General features: G+C 44.9%; 1 protein-coding gene across 4 annotated transcripts in view; it reads right to left on the bottom strand.

Moving 5' to 3' along the window:
* Window positions 1-21,795, bottom strand: part of sash1a (SAM and SH3 domain containing 1a) — a 233,169-nt gene that overhangs the window by 96,454 nt on the left and 114,920 nt on the right. For all 4 annotated transcript variants that reach the window (XM_072504812.1, XM_072504821.1, XM_072504828.1 and 1 more), the window contains exon 2: window positions 5,304-5,432. In XM_072504812.1, the coding sequence (XP_072360913.1) occupies window positions 5,304-5,432 (129 nt within the window). The remainder of the gene's footprint in view (window positions 1-5,303; window positions 5,433-21,795) is intronic.

Genomic DNA, 21,795 nt, shown 5'->3' with positions numbered 1-21,795 from the left:
AGCCTTCGTCAAGGCAATGTCCAAGGTTATGGGGTGGGGCCTTGCCCAAGAGTTGCAGTCTTCAGGGAATCGGACCAGCCAGAATTATTCATGGGGAAGGGGGTCAACGCCAGTACCTTTGCTTCTCTAATCTCCCGCCGAAGCATCCTGCTCAGCTGGCGACTAGCAGAATTACCCACACTGCAGCCTAAGTACAAGTTGGTAGACCTGTTTGAATTTCTCAACCTGAAGACATTCTACAGTGCTTGAGGTGTAGGTACACCCACAGTGCTGTTTGGGAGGGAATTCCAGGACTTTGACCTGGCAACAGCGAAGGAGCAGCAAAGCATTTCCAAGTCAGGATGGTGAGTGACTTGGGTGGGAACCTTCAGGTAGTGGTGTTCCCAGGTATCTGCTGTCCTTGTCCTTATAGATGGTAGTGGTCGTAGGTTTGAAAGATGCTGCCAAAGGAGCCTTGGTGAGTTCCTGCAGTTCACCTTGTAGATGGTGCACATGGCTGTGGAGGGAGTGAATGTTTGTGGAATGGATGCCAATCAAGTGGTTGCTTTGTCCTGGATGGTGGTCAAGCTTATTGAGTGTTGTCGGAGATGCATTCATCCAGGCAAGTGGAAAGTATTCCATCATACTTCTGACATGTGCCTTGTAGATGGCGGACAGGCTTTGGAGAGTCAGGAGGTGAGTTACCTGCCGCAGGATTCCTAGCCTTTTGACTTTCTCTGGTAGCCACAATATTTATATGGCTAGTCCAGTTCAGTTTCTGGTCAATGGTTACCCCAGGATGTGTAGTAGAGGATTCAGTAATTATAATACTACTCAATAGCAAGGGGCAACGTTTAGATCACTTTGCATAGCACTTGTGTGGTGTGAATGTTACTGATGGCTGTTATCTCAGCTCCCACCAAATTCTGAGTGCTACAGTGGGAACTCACCGATTGTTGCTATAGCTCTGGATACCAATATTTAACAGGGCACCACAATACATCAATCTGCTCTCAGAAGATTGGCAGTGGCTCCATGGAGCAAGAACCAGCTGTGCTCTCTCAGGATGACAGCATTCCTGTTCCTAGGTTTGCCAAGTCGTCAGTGCCCATGCTGTTACTTATCATGTCAGTCAGCCAGCCAGCCCAGACTTCTCCAGCACAGTCTGAGATAGTGCAGTCTGGAGCTCTAGATTTAGAGCTGCCAGAGGTCACCCCTGCAGACCTGCTATTTCCTCCTGCATTGGAGTTCTGCAGCCTTTCACCATTCATGCGGCATGGCGCACAGTGGCTAGCACTGCTGCCTCACAATGCCAAGGACCAGGGTTGGATTGCAGCCTCAGGTGACTCTCTGCATGGAGTTTGCATGCTATCCCAGTGTCTGTATGGGTTTCCTCTGGACGCTTCGGTTTCCTCCCACAGTCCAAAAATGTGCAGGTTAGGTGGATTGGCCATGGTAAATTACCCCTTAGCATCCAAAGATGTGGTTAGGTGGGTTGGCCATAATCAATGCATGGGATTATAGGGATCGAGTAGGAGAGTGAACTAGGTAGTGTGCTCTCTGGGAGGGTCGGTGCAGTCTCAATGGGCCGAATGGCGTCCTTCTGCGCTGTAGGGATTCGATGGAACTATGCTGCAGCCACTTGAACAAAGATTTCACATCTGTCTTCACCCAAGAGAATGAGGAGGTAGATATGTAACTCAGGGAGAGAGACTGTGATGTTTTTGAGCAAATTATCAAAGGGAGGTGATGGCAGGCTTAAAAGTGGACAAATATCCAGGTCCGGATAAATTGTGTCACGGGATGCTGGGGGAGGAGATTGCAGGGGCTTTGACACAAATTTTTAATCCCTCTCTGGCCACAGGGGAGGTGCCAGAGGACTGGAGAACAGCTAATGTGGTCCCACTATTTCAGAAAGGTTGGGGAGGTAAGCCAGGGAACTACAGACCAATGAGTCTCATGTCAGTGGTAAGGAAACTATTAGAGAAAATTCGGAAAGACAGAATCTATCTCCACTTGGAGAGGCAAGGTTTGATCAGGGATAGTCAGCATGGCTTTGTCAGAGGGACGTCATGCCTAACAAATTTGATTGAGTCTTTTGAGCACGTGACCAGGTGTGTCGTTGAGGGGAATGCAGTTGATGTGATGTACATGGATTTCAGCAAAGCCTTTGTCAGGGTCCCACAAGGGAGACTTGTAAAGAACGAAAATGCACATGGGGTACAGGATAATTTGATACGATAGATTCCAAATTGGCGTAGCTGTAGGAGATAGACAGTGATGACAAATGGCTGCTTTAGTGACTGGAAGTCAGTGTCCAGTGGCAACCACAGGAATCTGTGCTGGGTCCCCTATTGTTTGTCATTTATATAAATGACATTGATGACTATGTGGGGATAGGATCAGTAAGTTTGCTTACTCATGACACAAATATTGGCCGGGTTGTTGAGTGTCTTGGGTTACAGGAAGATATAGAGGGGATGGTAAAATGGGCAGAAAATTGGCAGATGGAATTTAACCATGAAAAGTGAGAGGTGATACACTTTGGAAGGAGTAATGTGACAAGGAAGTATTCATTGAATGGCCTGACACTGGGATGTTCCAAGGAACAAAAGGACCTTGGCGTGTTTGTCCATCGATCTCTGAAGGCAAAAGGGCAGGTTAATCGGGTGGAGAAAAAGGCCGAAGGGACTTACTTGCCTTTATTAATCGAGGCATAGATTACAAAAGCAGTGAGGTCATGTTTGATTGAATAGAACTTTGGTGAGGCCACAGCTGGAATATTGTGCGCAATTCTGGTCACCACATTATAGGGAGTATCTGATTGCACTGGACGGCATGCAGAGGCGATTCTCCAGGATGTTGCCTGGAATGGAACATTTAAGTTATAAAGAGAGGTTGGATAGGCTTGGGTTGCTTTCAATGGAGCAGAGATGATGGAGGGGCGACCTATCGAGGTGTACATGTTTATGAGGGGCATGGGCAGGGTGGATAGGGAGCTGTTGTTCCCCTTAGTTGAAGGGTCAGTTACGAAGGGACACAGGTTCAAGGTGAGGGGTAGAAGGAGGATTTGAGGGGAAACATTTTTACCCAGATGGCCTGGAATGCACTGCCTGGGAGCGTGGTAGTGGTGGGTTTGCCTCACATCCTTAAAAAAGTACCTGGATGAGCACTTGGCATGCCATAATATTCAAGGCCATGGGTCAAGTGCTGGGAAATGGGATTAGGTAGACGGTTCAGGTTTTTTTTCCATGTGTTGGTGTAGACTGAATGGGCCGAAAGGCCTCTTCTGCACTGTACTATTCTGATCTCCCCACTGGGTAAATGTATTGATGGAACACTAGAGAAGACACTAAAGGAATGTACAAAAATGATTTTTATTTTCACCTGCTTGAAAGTTTATTTTTACCTGCTTGAATATTGCTGAAGAGACAGGCATGTTCTGGACAAGAGTCATGGGCCATGTGAAGAGTGGATAACCTTGTTGCCTAATAGCCACCTGGCAGAGGACTGCTGCAGAATGAATGAATCATAATTGCTATACCAGGGTAATGGGCATTCATTTGCATGATTCACTGCCTGTGGTCACACAGTAATGCTTGTTGAGGGAGTGGAATTCCTTTTGGCTCAGGGAAACAACACGAGGCACAGTAAAGCAGTGCAATCAATGTCTCCCTCCAACATGGGTAGGCTTACAATCTAAGCCAACCCTCCTGTTCACTACACCTGCTGGTCTCTGACAAGAGGGAAAGAGATAAAGCTGTCTCCGCCTTTGTTTAGGGAACTCCCTTATGCAGCAGTGAACTCTAAATTTGAAATGTCGCTTACATCTCCATCAGCAGCTTGGAAGAAGGCAGGCGTATAAAACTTAAGAGTCACAGTCACCTTGACAGCTCTAGACAATGTGGTCCTTGCCCTGCATTGAGGTTGCAGTTGTAGCTTCAGCAATTGGAAGATTTCAGTCACAACTACATTGCTAAAGCAAAGATTTTTCAAAGCATTGGGTCTTGCTGAAGCGTTGCTCCTGAAGGACATTGGTGAGCTCCTGTTGAGAGCCCAGCTACTTTTCCTCCACCCTCTTCATTCAGCCTGACCTGCTTTGTGTAGCCCATGACTCAATTCCAACAGGAAGACCTACCAGGCCACTGATGTCTAGACGCAACTTGTTTCTGCACAAGCTTTTAAACCACTAATAGAGTACTTCAGCACCAGTGAAACCACTTGCTATATATAGACAAACAAAACTTTAGAAATTTATAGGAAAGAAGCAAAAATGATTAGAATTGCACCAGCAGTCAGAAAACATGATCCAGCAACTAACCTCTTTAAGTATTTCATGATCCTTTTAAGAAGCGCTGGTGGGCGTTCTTCATGCGTGTTCATCTGTGCGAGATTAAGAGTGTGGAGGTGGAGGACGGCTTTGAAATCAGCACTGCTTACTGATTGACATCATAACCTCTGTATATTGCCAGCGGGCAAAAGGGATGCACATGCAAACTATTGGACCAAGATGGTGTCTGGCACACTGCCAAAAATGTGCACATGCATCTCTGAGCTCGGGGATATCGATTAGGACCGAAAGGAAAGTCCCAGTCCCCCCCCCCCCCCCCCCCCCCCCAACCACTGCAGAATTATGGACGAGCCGTTACAGGGAGTCTGTCCCCTCAAGCAGATGAAAAATTCTAATAACACTACTGTACCCAATGCCCTGGCCAATATTATCCCTCAACCAACATCAGAAAGTGAATACCTGGTCATTTGTTGGTTCCAGTACCTGTGTAGCTGCTGTGCTGGCCAACACTTGAAAAGCAATGAACTGATTTTGAGCTACTTTCAGATTATTCCCACCTTCACAGGGCCCATTGAAGACTTTAGAAATTGTTTTAGGCTCACTGTTTATCTCTGAACCCACCATGTAATATAAATAAAGCCTATTCACAACAGTAAACTGTTAGTAGTGGGGAATTGGTGTGGGAGGGGGCAGTGCTATTTAATTTGAAGCTTAATTATGGTTTCATTCCGGCGCTCGGAAGTACAGTTGAATTTATTGCATTGCGATGTCCTCTTGGTATACTGGCTAGCACTCAACCAGCATCATTAAAAACAGATTACTTGGGTTTCTTGTTTCATTGATTTGTAGGACCTCGTTGTGTGAAAATTGGCTGCCATGTTTCTACATTATGTCAGCGACTGCGCTTAAAGTGATTCATGGTTGCAAAGTGCACCAAGGTGATTTGAAGTCACGAAAGGCACTTTACAAATGCAATTTTTTTTGCTTGTCCAGAGGTACGCAAGTCTCGCAGAGGAGGAGAGAGTTTTCTTACCAGTTCAAGGTCCTCAGCGACTCTGAGAGTACACAGCTCTTCCATCCGTTCTGGCACATCACTGAGGCAGCTGTTGTAGTATTCAGTGTACTGTTGAGCGAGGTCATCGATGTTTCCCAGCGATCCATCCTTTTGCAGGGGAGTAAAGGAGACAGTAATGTATGAAAATTGGGTTAACTACAGGGAAGGAGAACCCAACATCTCCCAATCTAATCACCCGATATCTGATGTACTTGGAACAAAACTGCCTTGGTGAAAAAGTGCTTGTCCAGCTATTTTACTTTGTTTGTAAACAGACAAAAGGCATTGTCGTGCAGCCTGTAGTACTCTTGCCACTGATTCAGAAGGACATGGGTTCAATTATCTCCAGAAATTTGAGTCCATTATCAGGCTGACACTCCAGTACACAACTGAGAGAGCACTGCACAGTTGGAGACGCCATTTTTGAGCCAAGATGTAGCTGACTCTTAACTGTCTTCCCTGAAGTAACTCCGGTTTCCTCCCACAGTCCAAAGACGTGCAGGTTAGGTGGATTGGTCAGGCTAAATTGCCCCTTAGTGTCTAAAAAGATTAGGTGGGATTACTGGGTTACGGGATTAGGGTGGAGGTGTGAGTCTAGGTAGGGTGCTCTTTCCAAGGGTCGATGGGCCTAATAGCCACCTTAATATAATAATAATAATCTTTATTATTGTCACATGTAGGCTTGCATTAACACTGCAATGAAGTTACTGTGAAAAGCCCCTAGTCGCCACACTACGTCGCCTGTTCAGGTACATTGAGAGAGAATTCAAAGTGACCAATTAACCTAACAGCGCATCTTTCGGGACTTGTGGGAGGAAACCAGAACACCCGGAGTAAACCCATGCAGACACGGGGAGAACGTGCAGACTCAACACAGACAGTGACCCAAGCTGGGAATCGAACCTGGGACCGTGGCGCTGTGAAGCAACAGTGCTAACCACTGTGCTACCGTGCCACCTTATGGAGAATATCAAACTCTCCTTCCAATACAGCACTTTCACCATCGCAATCAATCCATCTTAATTGCATCCCCTTGAAGACGAGTATATTGATCCTTACGTACAGAGATCAAAACTGGACAGTACGCCTGGCGTGATCTTGCCACAGGCCTAAATAATTGGAGCAAGACTTCTTTATTCTTATACGGCAACTCCCTTGCAATACAGGTAGACATGCCATTTGCTTTCATAAATGCTTGCTGTACTTACACATTAACTTTGTGACTCATGTACAAGGGCAACCAAATCCCTCTGAAAAGTAAAATTCTTCCTTAATCATTCATGGGATCAGGCTGTTGCAGACAAGGCCAGTATTTATTGTCCACCCTGGATTTCCCTCGAGAAGAGGACAGTTACATGTCTGCATGAACCATTACTTTCTGCGAGGTGCAGGGAGTGCAGAATGCTGACTTAGCAATAATGAAGGAAAGACAATACATATCCAAGGCAGGATGTTTAACTTGAAGAAGGAGTTTAGAGGTGATGTTGCGTCATGCCTACTGCCCACTTCTTTCCAGTGGTGGAGATCGTGGGTTTGGGTTGTTGTCAAAGAAGCCTTGGTGGGTTGCTGTAGTGCTTGTGATGGTACACACTGCAGCCATATTGTTGCAGATGTGGAGAGAGTGAATATTTAAAGGTGGTGGATAGTGTGCCAGTCAACTGTGGTGCTTTGTTCTGGATGATGTTGAGCTTCATGAATAGTGCTGGAACTGCACATCACAATCCTGATTTATGCTTTAGAGATGGTTAACAGATTTTGGGAGTTAGGAGGTGATTCACAGCCAGAATATCCAGCCTCTGGCTTGCTCTTGTAGCCACAATATTTATATGGTTGGTCCAGTTACGTTTCTAGTCAATGGCGATTCACCCAAAGATATTACGGGTTTGGTGGCATAGTGGTTGTGTTACTGGACTAGTCATCCAGAGCCCTTGACTAATTATCCAGAGACACGAACTCAAATTCCATATGGAAACTGGGAAGTTGAAATTAAGTTAACTCCAGAATAAAAAGCTAGCATTGATAATGATGCGCAGACCATGAAACTATCAGATTGCCAGAAAATCTCATATAGCCAAATTGCTCATTAATGTCCTTTAGGGAAGGAAGTCTTCCATCCTTACATGGTTTGGTCGATTATGTGACTCTAGACCCACAGCAATGTGGTTTGACTCTTAATTGCTCTGAAATGGCCTAGCAAGCCACTCAGTTGTAATCAAGGTGTTGTAACTCCACGTTCTCAAGGACAATTATTGCAGGCCCCGTCAGCAGCGCACACACCCTTGAATGAATAAAAACAAACATTGATGGTGGATGATTTGACAATGGTAATGCCATTGAATGTCATGGGGAGGTGGCTAGACTCTCTCTTGGAGATGATCAATGCCTGGCACTTATGTAGTGCAAATGTTAGTCACTTGCCAGCTCAAGCCTGAATGCTGGCCAGGTCTTGTTGCATGCGAGCACAGACTGCTTCATTATCTGAGGGTGTGCAAATTAAACTAAACATTGTGAAATCAGGGAACATGTTCATTTCTGACTTTATGATGGAGGAAAGGTCATTGACGAAGCAGATGAAGATTACTGGAGTATCATGCACAGTTTTAGTCCCCTTATTTGAGGAAAGATGTAGTGGCATTGTAGGCAGTTCAGAGGAGGTTCACTAGATTGATTCCAGAGATGAGGGCTTTGTCATATGAAGAGAGATTGAACAGTTTAGGCCTATACTCTCTGGAGTTTAAAAGAATATAGGGAGATTAAACTGTGGTAGACAAGATGTTATAAGGAATGGATAAAGTAGTCATGGAATGTACGCTTCCTCTTGTGGGGCATTCTAGAATGAGAGGTCATAGTTTTAGGATAAGAGGTAGCAAGTTGAAAACTGAGTTAAAGAGAAACTACTTCTCCTAAAGGGTTGTGAATTTGTGGAATTCACTGCCCCAGAGTGTGGTGGATGCAGGGAGTGTGAGTAAATTTAAGATGGAGTTAGACAGGTTTTTAATTGGTAATGGGTTGAAGGGTTATGGAGAACGGGCAGGAAAGTGGAGTTAAGGCCAGGATGAGGTCAGCCATGATCGAATGGCGGAGCAGACCTAATGGGTCAAATGGCCTAATTCTGTTCCTATATCTTAGGAACTTATGAACGAGCTAGGACATTGCCTGGGGTACCCTTGCAGCAAAACCCGGAGGCTGAAATAATTGGCTTCCAACAACCATAATCATCTTCCTTTATGCTGAGCAGGCTCCATCTATGGAGATTTTGACCTCAAAGCCCCACTGACTTCAATTTGACGATCTTTATTAGTGTCACAAATAGGCTTACATTAACACTGCAATGAAGTTACTGTGAAAATCCCCTAGTCACCACACTCCAGCGCCTGTTTGGGTACACGGAGGGAGAATTCAGAATGTCCAATTCACCTAACAAGCACGTCTTCCGGGACTTGTTGTAGGAGCACCCAGAGGAAACCCACGCAGACACGGGGAGAACATGCAGACTGCACACAGACAGTGACCCAGACCGGGAAGCGAACCCGAATCCTTGGCGCTGTGAAGCAACAGTGCCAACCACTGTGCTACTGTGCTGCCAGAATTCAGTTCTTTTGTCCACATTTGGGTCAAGGCTGTAATGAGATCTGGAACTGATGTTCCTAGCAAGGCCCAAGACGGAGCATTGGTGAGCAGATTATTAGAGATCATTAACTGCTTGTTAGCATAGTCTACAGCACAATTTCATTGTATTGTTGTTGACTGAAAGTAAACTGATAAGAACTAGGAGCAGGAGTAGGCCACCTGGCCCCTCGAGCCTGCTCCGCCATTCAATAAGATCATGGCTGATCTTTTTGTGGACTCAACTCCACTAACCCGCCCGTTCACCATAACCCTTAAATCCTTTACTGTTAAAAAATCTATCTTTACCTTAAAAACATTCAACGAGGTAGCCTGAACTGCTTCACTGGGTCTGGAATTCCACAGATTCACAACCCTTTGGGTGAAGACATTCTTCCTCAACTCAGTCCTAAATCTGCTCCCCCTTATTTTGAGGCTATGCCCCATAGTTCTAGTTTCACCCGTCAGTGGAAACAACCTCCCAGCTTCTATCCTATCTATTTCCTTCATAATTTTATATGTTTCTATAAGATCCCCCCTCATTCTTTTAAATTCCAAAGAGTATGGTCCCAGTCTACTCAGTCTCCTCATAAGCCAATCCTCTCAACTCCGGAATCAACCTAGTAATCTCCTCTGTACCCCCTCCAGTGCCAGTACATCCTTTCGCAAGTAAGGAGACCTAACTGTACACAGTACTCCACGTGTGGCCTCACCAGCATCCTATACAGCTGCAACATACCCTCCCTGCTTTTAAACTCCATCCCTCTAGCAATGAAGGACAAATTCCATTTATCTTCTTGATTACCTGCTGCACCTCCAAACCAACTTTTTGAGTTCATGCACAAAGACTCCCAGGTCCCTCTGCACAGCAGCATGCTGCAATTTTTTACCATTTGAATAATAGCCGATTTTGCTGTAATTCAACCAAAATGGATGACCTCACATTTACGAGCATTGTACGCTATCTGCCAGACCCTTGCCCACTCACTTAAACTATCTGTATCCCTCTGCAGACTTTGGGTGGGATTCTCTGGCTGCGTTCACCTGGCAACCGGAAAATCCCGCCCAAAGTCAATGGATGTTTCCACTGTACGTGGCTTGCCCGTGACATTCTTGCGATGGGTGGTGCGGGAGATCCCAGCCCTTTGTGCCCTCTGCAAACTTTGCTCTACTATTCATATAGTTAACCGCCTTTCGTCTACCTCCTTTCTTAAACAGTGGCGTCACATTTGCTGTTTTCCAATTTGCCGGAATCGCCCTAGAGTCCAGCGAATTTTGGAAAATTACCACAAGCGCATTTGCTATTTCCCCTGTCATCTCTTTTAGAAGGGATACATTTAATCAGGGCCAGGAGACTGGTCTACCTTTAGCCCCATTAGTTTGCCTAACATGACTTCCGGAGAGAGAATGATCATTTCTAGATCCTCACTTGCTATCAATTATTGGCATGTTACTTGCGTCTTTCACTGCGAAGACCAACACAAAATACCGGTTCAATGCCTGGGCCATTTCCTCATTTCCCATTATTAAAGCCCCCTTCTCATCCTCTAAAGGACCAATGCTGACCTTAGCCACTCTTTTTCATTTTATATATTTGTAGAAACTTTTGCTATCTGTTTTTATATTCTGAGCGTTTACTCTGATAATCCATCTTACTTTTCTTTGTAGATTTTTTGTGGCTTTCTGTTGACTTTTAAAGATTTCCCAATCCTCTAGTTTCCCACTAATCTTTGTCACTTTGTATGCATTTTCTTTCAATTTGATACCCTCCTTTATTATCTTAGATATCCACGGCTGATTATCCCTTTTCCTACAGTCCTTCCTTTTCACTGATGTATACTTTTGCTGAGCACTGAAAAAAATCGCTCTGAAAGTCTTCCACTGTTCTTCAATTGTCCCACCATAAAGTCTTTGCCCCCAGTCTACCTTAACCAACTCCTCCCCCATCCCATTGCAGTCTCCTTTGTTTAAGCACAAGACACTGGTATTGGATTTTACCTTCTCACCCTGCACACACCATCTATATTTTAAAGTCACCCATACTGTGATTGCTCCTTCCGAGAGGATCCCTAACTATCAGAGCATTAATTATTCATGTCTCATTACACAGGACCAGATCTAGGATTGCTTGCTCCCTCGTACATTCCATTACATACTGTTCTAGGAAACTATCATGGAACATTCTATGAACTCCTCCTCAAGGCTGCCTTGACTGACCTGGTTTGGCCAATCTACATGTAGATTTTATACCTTCTTTTTGAATCCTAACACATCCATTAATAACATCTCCCAAGTTCTTCTTTCCTTTAACTTTTTTCATAATTTTCCATGTAGTTAAACCACCTCCCCACATGCTAACCTGCGGCTTTGCTTCCCATTAACCACTGTACCTCCCAGTAGTTTTACCAACCCCCCCCCAACCACCACCACCATCAGAGGTAGTACTGGCCCTGTTGGATGTGTCCTGCTTTTTGTGAACAGATTGCATCTTGGCATTTTCAATTTTGTTGTATAGATGCCAGCGTTCTAGCTATACTTCATTTTTATAATATGCCTTCTTAATTACTTCTCGTTTCTGCATATTTCCACAACAACATGATGGATAAGATCATCTATGATGGGCAACATTGGAACCCTTGAGATTCACAGTGGGGTCAAAAGGGGTTATGTTCTGGAACTTGATTCTCTTTGCCATATTCTTCTCGTTGCTACAATCATACACATTCAGTTCATCTACAGAGGGTAACTACTTACAGACAAAGACTTACAGAAAGTTGTTCATGTCCACCTGAGTGCCAAGACAAAGGTGCACCAAGTCCTCAACTGAAAGTTGCTATGTGCCAATAATGCTGCACTAGCATTTTATGTAGAGGAACACCTCCAGAGAGAAATGGACAGATTATCTCACACATGTCAACAATTGGTTTGACCATCAGGATTAGGAACACAAATGTGATGGTCCAGGATACTACCATAGTGCCATCATTCATCATTGGCAATGTGAGAAAGGAGGTAGCTGATAGCTTCACACATCTCGTCTCCAGAATCACTAATAATCCATCACTTGATCTGAAGTCAATACTTTACACATTGCAAAAGCTGCAACTGTTATGCCCAAGCTGAGTACAAGTATGTGGAGCAACAGTGACCTAGCTGAGAACACCAAACTGTGAGTCTACCAAGCCTGTGTCCTCAGTATACTTAGTCAGTGCAGCAAAGACTTTCTGAGCCACATCAGGCAGTGTGTAACACAGAGTTTACCATTAAGGCACACATGATTGTCTCATGAGCTGACAGGTTGTCAAAGATAATTTGTGTATTAACTTTCAATGATTCATGTACAAGGACACACAAATTCCTCTGAATCTCAACACTTACTATTCTAATAGTAATTTGGTGGTACAGAACTTAAGTGCTGCTGAAAAAGGTTCATGCTGACAAAGCTTTTGGTCTTGAACTCATTAATACTATTCACAAGGGTACCAAATTGTGACGGGAACAATTTATACAAATCAGTTAACTGGTGCATTCTGCATGCAGTTCTACCAATTAGAGTCCACTTGCTAACCAATCAGCACTTGCTTTTCATACAATATAACTTCCTGCCTTTACAATGTTACTTTTGCAAATTGTCCAGATGAATGCAAGACCAAAGGCTTCAACAACATGTCTTTTTTCAGCAATACTCAAGTTATATGCTATTCTCTCACCTTTGAAAAATATTCTGGTTTTCCCTGCGTCCCATCAAAGTGGATAATCTCATAACTGCCACATTGTTGGCCACTCATTTAACGTGTGTGTGCAATATATATATATATATATATATATATATATATATATATATATCTTTTGCAATCCCTTAATGCCCTTCGCACAGCTAATTTTTCCTGCTTAGCTTTGTATCATTAGTAAGTTTGAATATGTTACACTATTTGAGCCATTTATACAGACTGCAAATAGTGGAGTTCAAGCACTGACCTTTGCAGCACCCCACGGGTTGCAGACTGCAATCCCAAAAATGGCCCAGAATCCACTTTGCCAGGTTACTTCCACTAATGCAGATTCAAGAAAACACTTGCCCACCGCTCCTACCACCCCCCCCACCCCCCCACCCCCCCCCCCCCCACCCCCCGCCCAAAAGACTGGATGTACAGAAAATAATCCCATTTAAAGCATATCTAGAATCGTAAAACTGCATACATTTACAAAGTTATATTGTTTGTAAGTTTTCAAGCTCCAAGCAAATTAATTTACAATAATTCTTCACAATAGTGAATGCATTCTGTCATGATTATTTCAAAGCATTAGAGCACAGCTGCTGGGCCTCCATTTCATGCCCTTAGCCCCTTGGCAGACATGTTCATTCTATTCCTGTCGCAGCTGTGCAATCAGCTCTAAATCATCTCATAGCAGCTTCACCAGTGAATGGCAGAAAAAAAACAAAATAATCAAACCACGGGAAACAAACTGGGGAAATGAAACCCACCCCAAGGTGCTGAGCGTGCTGGATGCAGGCTATGGGTTGGCATAATCCTGGCTACAGTGCTGAAGGGTTGTGCTTTAGGCTAAACGGTGTCCCGACTCGTGCAGTTCCAGAATAGCAGCAGCATTGCCCAGCTACGCCCCAGCCACAAAAAGCAGGACAACCATTGAATTCCTACAGTGCAGAAGGAGGCCATTCGGCCCACCAAGTGTGCACCGACCCTCTGAAAGAGCACCCTGCCTAGGCCCAAACCCCTGTCCTACCCCAGTAACTCCAAATAACCTGTACATCTTTGGACTGTGGAAACTAGAGAACCCAGAGGAATCTAACACAGACATGCAGACAGGGAGAATGAGCAAACTCCACAGAGACAGTCACCCAAGGCCAGAATTGAACCCGGCTCCCTGGCACTGTGGGGCAGCAGTACTAACCACTGTGCCGCACAAATCCAATCCAACCAATTGCTGCGCTTCAGTCTATTCCCAATCATCAGCAAAATGATACAAAACGCCGTTGGCAATGCAGTCAAGTGCCACTTATTCACTTATCGCTCACTAACCAATGCTCAGTTACATCATTACAGACGATGCTGTATCTGATGATGAGTACTACGAATATATGTTTGAAGACTTCGCAGAGGATGCAAAAAGTAATGGCGTGGAAGGTGAGTCAGATGAAGAGCAGTATGAACTGCTCGTAGAACGTTTTCGCAAGAGCACAAAAAAGCCCAAGACGCGCTACTCCGGTGGTTTGGCGGAATGGCAAAGTGGTCACTGGGGATGACCAGACCGTGCTGGACACTGAGATGGCGCACTCCAAAATAAAATGTTTTTATTTTACGCAGTTACAACTACAAACTGGTAGTGAGTTTCAGAATTTTACAGGGACAATGAAGGTATGGTAGCACATCTCCAAAATGGGTAGTGTGTAATTTGAAGAGGAACCTAAATGTGGTGATCTTCCCATGAACCTGCTGCCCATGTCGTTCTAGGTGTTGCTGATACCACAGGGGACCAGCCACTGAACAAGCTAGGAGCAGACAGCATTGTCCCAATCCTAGAGAAGCTTGCTCCAGACGTACGTGGTGATTCATTTCAGGTCTTTGAAATGATTCCGGTAGTCGACTCACTGATCCTCGAGGATAATGAGGATGAATGGGAAGACATTGATGATGCACACGATGGGAGCAACTCAGATGTTGAACAGATTGACGAATCAGAGGGCGAAACAGTCGAGGTCCTCAAGGATATGGAAAATGAGTGGGAAGACATAGATGATGAATACGATGATGGCAACTCTGATGTTGAACAGATTGACAACTCGGAGAGTGAAACAGGAGAGGACCTGATGACTATCTCGCTAGGCAGCTCAACAGATGAATCATATATTATGGAACAAGACCAGCATGATGACCCAACGCCTGGATCATCACGACCAGAGAGTGTAAGAATAGTTATTTTGAGTGAAGAGGAGCCATTGAGCGATGCTCCAGCGAGCCAAGAAGGCACAGCACCTGGTGCTGTAGATTTAACCTCCACCCAGGCACCAGAAACCGAGGCGTTCCAACATCCAGGTGAGGCTGCAGACGTGGGCATGGTCACACAATCCAAGGATGACGCATCGGCGCCTCAGGATCCACCGGAGACCCTGCAGACGTCCGAGAACAGGGTGCAGACCAGCACCAAACCAGAGGCTGCCAAGCCTCAACATGAACACAAAAGAAACAGCAAACCTAATGTCAAAACAAGGAGGGAGAGGAGAAGACTGGCAGAGCTAGCTCATCCCACTGACAAAAGTAAAAGAGAAGGTGAGGTCATGACTAATAAACCTGAGGCAAAAGAAACAGCAAACACAGCGTTGTGGCAGGAAACGCAAAAGGAAGGGGCTAGTGATGCATATGTGCCATGACAAGAAGCAAGAGGTCAGCACACAAACCAGTCTTCGATAAGGCTGGCAATAGCCCACATGATCACAGGGGGGATCCCATGAGGGAGACACAATGACCTGGGTGAAAGAGACAGACACTGACCAGGCATATCATGTTTATGGACACCCTAGTTAAACTTGTTCACATTGGTTAAACACATCACAAATGTATCATAAATGTTAAAAAAGTAATAATTTAAAAAAAAAAAATTTAGAGTACCCAATTCACTTTTTCCAATTAAGGGGCAATTGAGCATGGCCAATCCACCTACCCTGCACATCTTTGGGTTATGGGGGCGAAACCCATGCAAACACGGGGAGAATGTTCAAACTCCACACGGACAGTGACCCAGAGCCGGGATCGAACCTGGGACCTCGGTGTCATAAGGCTGCAGTGCTAACCACTGTGCCACCGTGCTGCCCCAAAAAAGTAATTATGATTGTAAACAAACATTAATGATTTCTGAGGAAGGGGATGTGGTGATATGCCTGGAAGCAATATTGTAGATGGCTGGTGGAGTGACCTCCAACCAGCAGGTGGTACAGATCCACCATGAGTATCCAGACAGGGGTCATGTGACAAGGCACTCGGATATTAAATGCGGGCACATCCGGTGATCGACAGATGGTTTTGAGATGTAAAAGTGGACAGTCGTGCCTAGGTGTAGTTCCAGGGGAGTACAAAGAAACTCCATGATAGCTTGCTCTGTAACAGATCGCTATCCAAATCACAAGTCGTTTGGTAGATTCCTTGCTACACATCGAACACCAAACACAACACTCAGCAGGTCAAGCAGCATCTGTAGAGAGAAACACTCTGAGGTCAATGAAATGTTAACTTCATTTTTCTCTCTACTATATGGTGCTGTCTGCCCTGCTGAACATTTTCTGTTCCTACAGGGAGAGTCTCACTACCTGTCCTTAACATCAAGTGGCATTACCATCAGTGAATTCCTCACCATAAACATCCTGGGGGTGGGGGGAGGGAGCAACATTGAATCATTGCAGAGAAACTTAACTGGACCAACCACAGAAATATTAGGACCACAAGATGTCCCACCCGGAAGCAGGAGGATAACTCACTAGCTAACAACAAGACTACTTCAGAGGTTGTGTATTTTGCAACAAATACCTCGCCTCCTGACTCCCCATCATCTTTAAGGCATGAGGCAGGATTTTGATGGAATAATCTCCACTTCCCTGGTTGAGTGCATCTCCAAGAACACTTAAATAGTTTGACAACACAATGAAGTTTGCTTGATTGACAGCCCATCAGGCACTTTAAATTTTCCCTCCCTCCACCATTGACACAGCACTGCTACCATCTGCAGCAGTGGTTTTAAAACTCAGGGTCGCAGGCAGTTTCGGGAGGGTTGTGGCGTGATCGGTCGCGGGAGGAACTGTAGCCATGTAAAATGGCTGACTCCCGATTAGAATGGTCAAACCCCGATTTAAAATGGCGAACGGAAGAGGCTGATGGGAAAATCAGCCAACAGGACTCAAATGGACAGCTGCAGGTAAAACAGTGTATTCGCCTCTGGGGAAGTCAGTCCAGACCGATACCTGCAGCCATCAACATCACAACAACCCAGCCATCTGCATATTAAGCAGCCATCCCCGGGAACAATTGCTACAAATTAGCAACTCAAAGCCGACCCAGACCTTTCCGCGCCAGCAGGAGCTAACACAAAGAAAGGTAAACGACCACCCCCCAATCAAAGAATCGCTCCAGTACTGGAGCATATCGAACCAAGTCATTGGGACCAAGTCCAATCACTTGGGACCAGGTACAAGGTCCGCCCCGAGAGGCGGGAAGCCCCTGGGGACTATAGGAATAGGGGCCAAGTTCAACTCGACCCTTCTTTTCCTGCTCGCAACCTTCGAGACCCTTCTACAAGAAACCGTAAGTTTTACTCCAGCGATCGCTACCAGATAGGCACACCTGACTATCGACTTGTACCAACTTTTGAATCCCGCAGGCTCAGAACCAATTTGAAAGACCATTCGTTTCCCTGACCTGGTGGGCCATTTCCAAAGTTAAGTATTGGCCTTCAGTGGTAGGTAGTAGTCTAGAAGTAGAATTATTGTACAAGTATTAATTGCTGTATATAATAAATGAGCGTTGATTTAACTCTTACTAAGCGGTGTGTTGCATTATTAATCATTACTTGGACTTGAATCACGTGGCAGTATCAGAAAGATACCAGGCGACTCATGAGCAAAGGTGACAGAATTAGAACAAATAAACGAAGGCTAAAACAAGCAACAGAACGACAAACTGCCCCGGCTGGCTTTTAAAAATGCCGGCCATGGCAGGCTTTTTCTCCATGCGCTGACGTCACATGTTCTGTGCGTGAGAGAGATTCCTCCATTTTGCAGCTGCCAGCAGTGCAGGTGTGAACTCCAGGGCCTCTGGTGAACAACACATGAAGCTGTAATCAGGAACAAAGCAGCATAAATATGATTACTTGAGGCTTGGGTTATTCCTTGTGCCACTGCAAATCAGGATTCAAAAGTTCATGTGTGTCATATGTAGGGAAGCACTGGCAAATGAAAGTTTAAAACCCTCCAAACCTCAATGACGTTTGAAGACTAAACATGGCCCTTAGTGTTGGGTGGAGGTGTTGACTATGGGTAGGGTGCTCTTTCCAAGAGCCGGTGCAGACTCAATGGGACGAATGGCCTCCTTCTGCACTGTAAATTCAATGATAATCTATGATTAATCTAGGACAAAGGTTCGGCACAACATCGTGGGCCGAAGGGCCTGTTCTGTGCTGTATTTTTCTATGTTCTATGGCGAGTTTGAGGACAAACCTCTTGATTGTTTTCAATGGATACAGTGAGATCTTAAATCATCAGCAGGAGTCACTGGCAGAAATATAACTTTGAATACGAAAGCAAGTGACATTGTGAGGACCAAGCAGGTTCACCTGTCACATTAAAGGCAAGTGAAAATGGTGGGTTGTGAAGGTCAGTCGGTGTGGGTCACGATGGTCGGCTGGTGTGGGTTGCAAAGGTCGGCCAGCTTAGGCCACGAAGGTCGGCCGGCATGGATCCCGAAGTTAGCCGGTTGGTAGGAATGGGTCCCAGGCATAAAAGTTTTTTTAAATGCCTATCTGCAGGATCCACTCCAGCTACTTGCCAAGGTTTCTTTGATAGCATCTCCTAAACCCATCAAACACCTAGAAGGACATGGGCAGCAGGTTCATGGGAAGATCACCACATTTAGGTTCATAGATTATCATAGAATTTACAGTGCAGAAGGAAGCCATTCAGCCCATCGAGTGTGCACCGGCTCTTGGAAAGAGCATCCTACCCAAGGTCAACACCTACACCCTATCCCCATAACCCAGTAACTCCACCCAACACGAAGGGCAATTTTGGACACTAAGGGCAATTTATCATGGCCAATCCACCTAACCTGCACATCTTTGGACTGTGGGAGGAAACCGGAGCACCCGGACACACGGGGAGGATGTGCAGACTCCGCACAGACAGTGACCCAAGCCGGAATCGAACCTGGGACCCTGGAGCTGTGAAGCAATTGTGCTATCCACAATGCTACCGTGCTGCCCTGAAGGTTCCTCTTCAAATTACACACTACCCAATTTGGAAATGTGCTACCATTCCTTCATTGTCCCTGGGTAAAATTCTGAAACTCACTACCAGTTTGTAGGTGTAACTGCGCCGCAAGGGCTTCAGTGGTTCTTGAAGGCCGCTTACTACCACATTCCCAGTGCAATTAGGGATGGGTAATAAAAGTTGGCTTTGCCAGTTGTACAATTCTCTAGTTTTGGAAGAAAATTAACAAATGCAGACTATGCCCATTAACCCATTAAAGGACTTTGCAGAAAAGCCACAATGGGTCTTCTGTTCTTTGTTAACAGTGATTATGGTTTCAGGGCCATGATAGCACAGTGGTTAGCACTGTTGCTTCACAGCACCATCATCCCAGGTTTGATTCCCGGCTTGGGTCACGTTCTGTGCAGAGTCTGTATGTTCTCCCTGTGTCTGCGTGAGTTTCCTCCGGGAGCTCGGTTTCCTCCCACAAGTCCCGAAAGATGTGCTGTTCGGTAATTTGGACATTCTGAATTCTCCCTCAGTGTTCACGAACAGGCGCCGGAGTGTGGCGATTAGGGGCTTTTCACAGTAACTTCATTGCAGTGTTAATGTAAGCCTACTTGTGACAATAGAGATTCTTATTATCTTATGTCAATAGTAATAGCGAGGATCACCAAGGGGTATTTTTGTTGCATGCAAGTAGCTCCACAAAGTTACAGAACAGGAATGGTGTTGGTTTTGTTCACGAGTGTTAAGAATTTAAGTCATCAGTGGAATATCATCAAATAGCACAACACGGTGACAAGGAGGAGCAAAATGTGTTCTCAAAGCTTTAATCCATTCACTGCCTTTGAATCGATTGCAACACAAATTGCCTTGGGGGGGGGGGGGTGGAAAGACTGATTAAAACAGAGTTTCTTAAGCACTCCATGTTTGAAATATCATAAGTAAACCCATTGATACAAAAGCAAAATATTGCAGATGCTGGAAATTTGAAGATAAAGTCAAAGAATGCTGGAAACACAGCAGGTCAGGCAGTTTCTGCAGAGAAAGAAACAAATGAATGTTTCAGGACAATGGCCTTTCATCAGAACTGGAACAGATGACGGAAGACCATCAGCCTGAAAAGTTAACTGTGTTTCTCTCTCCACAGATGCTGCCTGATCTGCTGAGCACTTCCAGCATTTTTGTTTGTTTTCAAATGCACTGATACACAGGATCAAATTTGGAATGTTGAATCTAGGTTCAAGACTTTTTTTGATTTTAGTGGACAGCAAGCCTGGCCATGACCATGTGGGGGTTGATAAGCAATGACTTCCAGATCGTGCCTCCCAAGCCCCACACCAGCCCCTACAATCTTTCTATTAAAAAGCCAGAAAGAGCAGGGATGGCTTGCTTCTGATGTCCCTTGTGGCATAATTTTCAAAATGATATATTTTGTGAGAGGCAGCTGGCACATGGCCATATGTAGGTGCAGACTAAGAAAATGGGACCTTTTTCCTCAGCTTCATTCAGAGCTCCCTTGGGATAGTTGGAAGTCCATTCACAAAAGGTCACAAGCTGATAAGCTCAAATGGGGCATCATAGAGGCAACCAATTGGACTAGTTGATCTTCATTTAATACAAGACCGCTGTATAAAACCAATACTTTTATCAGTCAATGCATATTAAAAGCTGTTGCTTAAAACCACTCGGACCTGAATCGCTCAGAGATTATTATTGTCAGAGTTGCCACCAAATACACGGAAAATCTGCAGACGCATCCTTGGTTGAAAATCCCTTTGCTCTGCAGTTTGTTAAGACAGCAATATTTTGTTCCTCTTTCATATTCAAAAGGCTTTTGCTGCAGTGATTTAAGTTTCTTGTAGCAACAACGCGTAACCATATCTGTGATGAGCGCAACTCCGTATCAAAGAATGATCAAATTTTAAGCGGGTTATTCAGTTGCCTACTCGCTTGCTTGGGGAACTAAAGGATTTTGGATTTTTCAACATGAATTTTTAATGCCAGTTTTTAAAGAAAACTAAAAGGATCGGAGGTGGTCTTGTGGCGCAGTGGGTATTGTGCCTACCTCCGAGTCAGAAACTCCGGGTTAGAGTTCCACCCCAGGACTTGATGGTCGAGGAAGGTGCATTCGTAACGTGTCAACCAGCAAATCCTTCCAAACACACCAATGGCTGACGGTAAGAGCGGGAGAGACTCTGAATCAGCCACGCTTGATGTGGAGTGGTGCACATCAAGCTATGAGCCTCTGGAGACAGACTAGCGACTTTTTCCAGGAATAACTAGCTGTGGAATTAGACAAAAGGTCCGTTTTAGTGCACCACTAGGCGCGGGGAAGAGAATTGGATGGAAACGGATGGGCTAGAAACCCTTTACTGGATTACCTGCTAAAAGAGCAGAATTCAGTTTTAAAAAATATATATTTTATTAAAGTTTTTCGATCAAACAAAAATTTCCCATTTTACAACTTTGTAATAATATATACATTGATCGTTTTTTAAATAAATAATATGCTAACTAACAGCAACTGCCAACAACAAAATAAGAAACAACAGAAATAATAACTAAGATAGTAACTTTGTGAAATCAAATATAAATAACTAATATATAAACACACATATAAAACCCCTGAAGACCCGAATGAGACCCCCCCCCCCTCCCCCCGGGCTGCTGCTGCTGCCTTTCCTATTTTCCCTTATCACGCTGCGAGATAGTCGAGGAACGGTTGCCACCGCCCGGTGAACCCCTGAGCCGAACCTTTTAATGCATATTTTATCCGCTCCAGTTTTATAAACCCTGCCATGTCGTTGATCCAGGCCTCCACACCCGGGAGCTTAGCTTCTTTCCACATAAGTAGAATCCTTCGCCGGGCTACTAGGGACGCAAAGGCCA

The sequence above is a fragment of the Scyliorhinus torazame genome, chromosome 1 (assembly GCF_047496885.1).
Source record: "Scyliorhinus torazame isolate Kashiwa2021f chromosome 1, sScyTor2.1, whole genome shotgun sequence".
In the NCBI taxonomy this organism is placed as follows: domain Eukaryota; kingdom Metazoa; phylum Chordata; class Chondrichthyes; order Carcharhiniformes; family Scyliorhinidae; genus Scyliorhinus; species Scyliorhinus torazame.
This window is presented reverse-complemented; position numbering and strand designations above follow the sequence as displayed.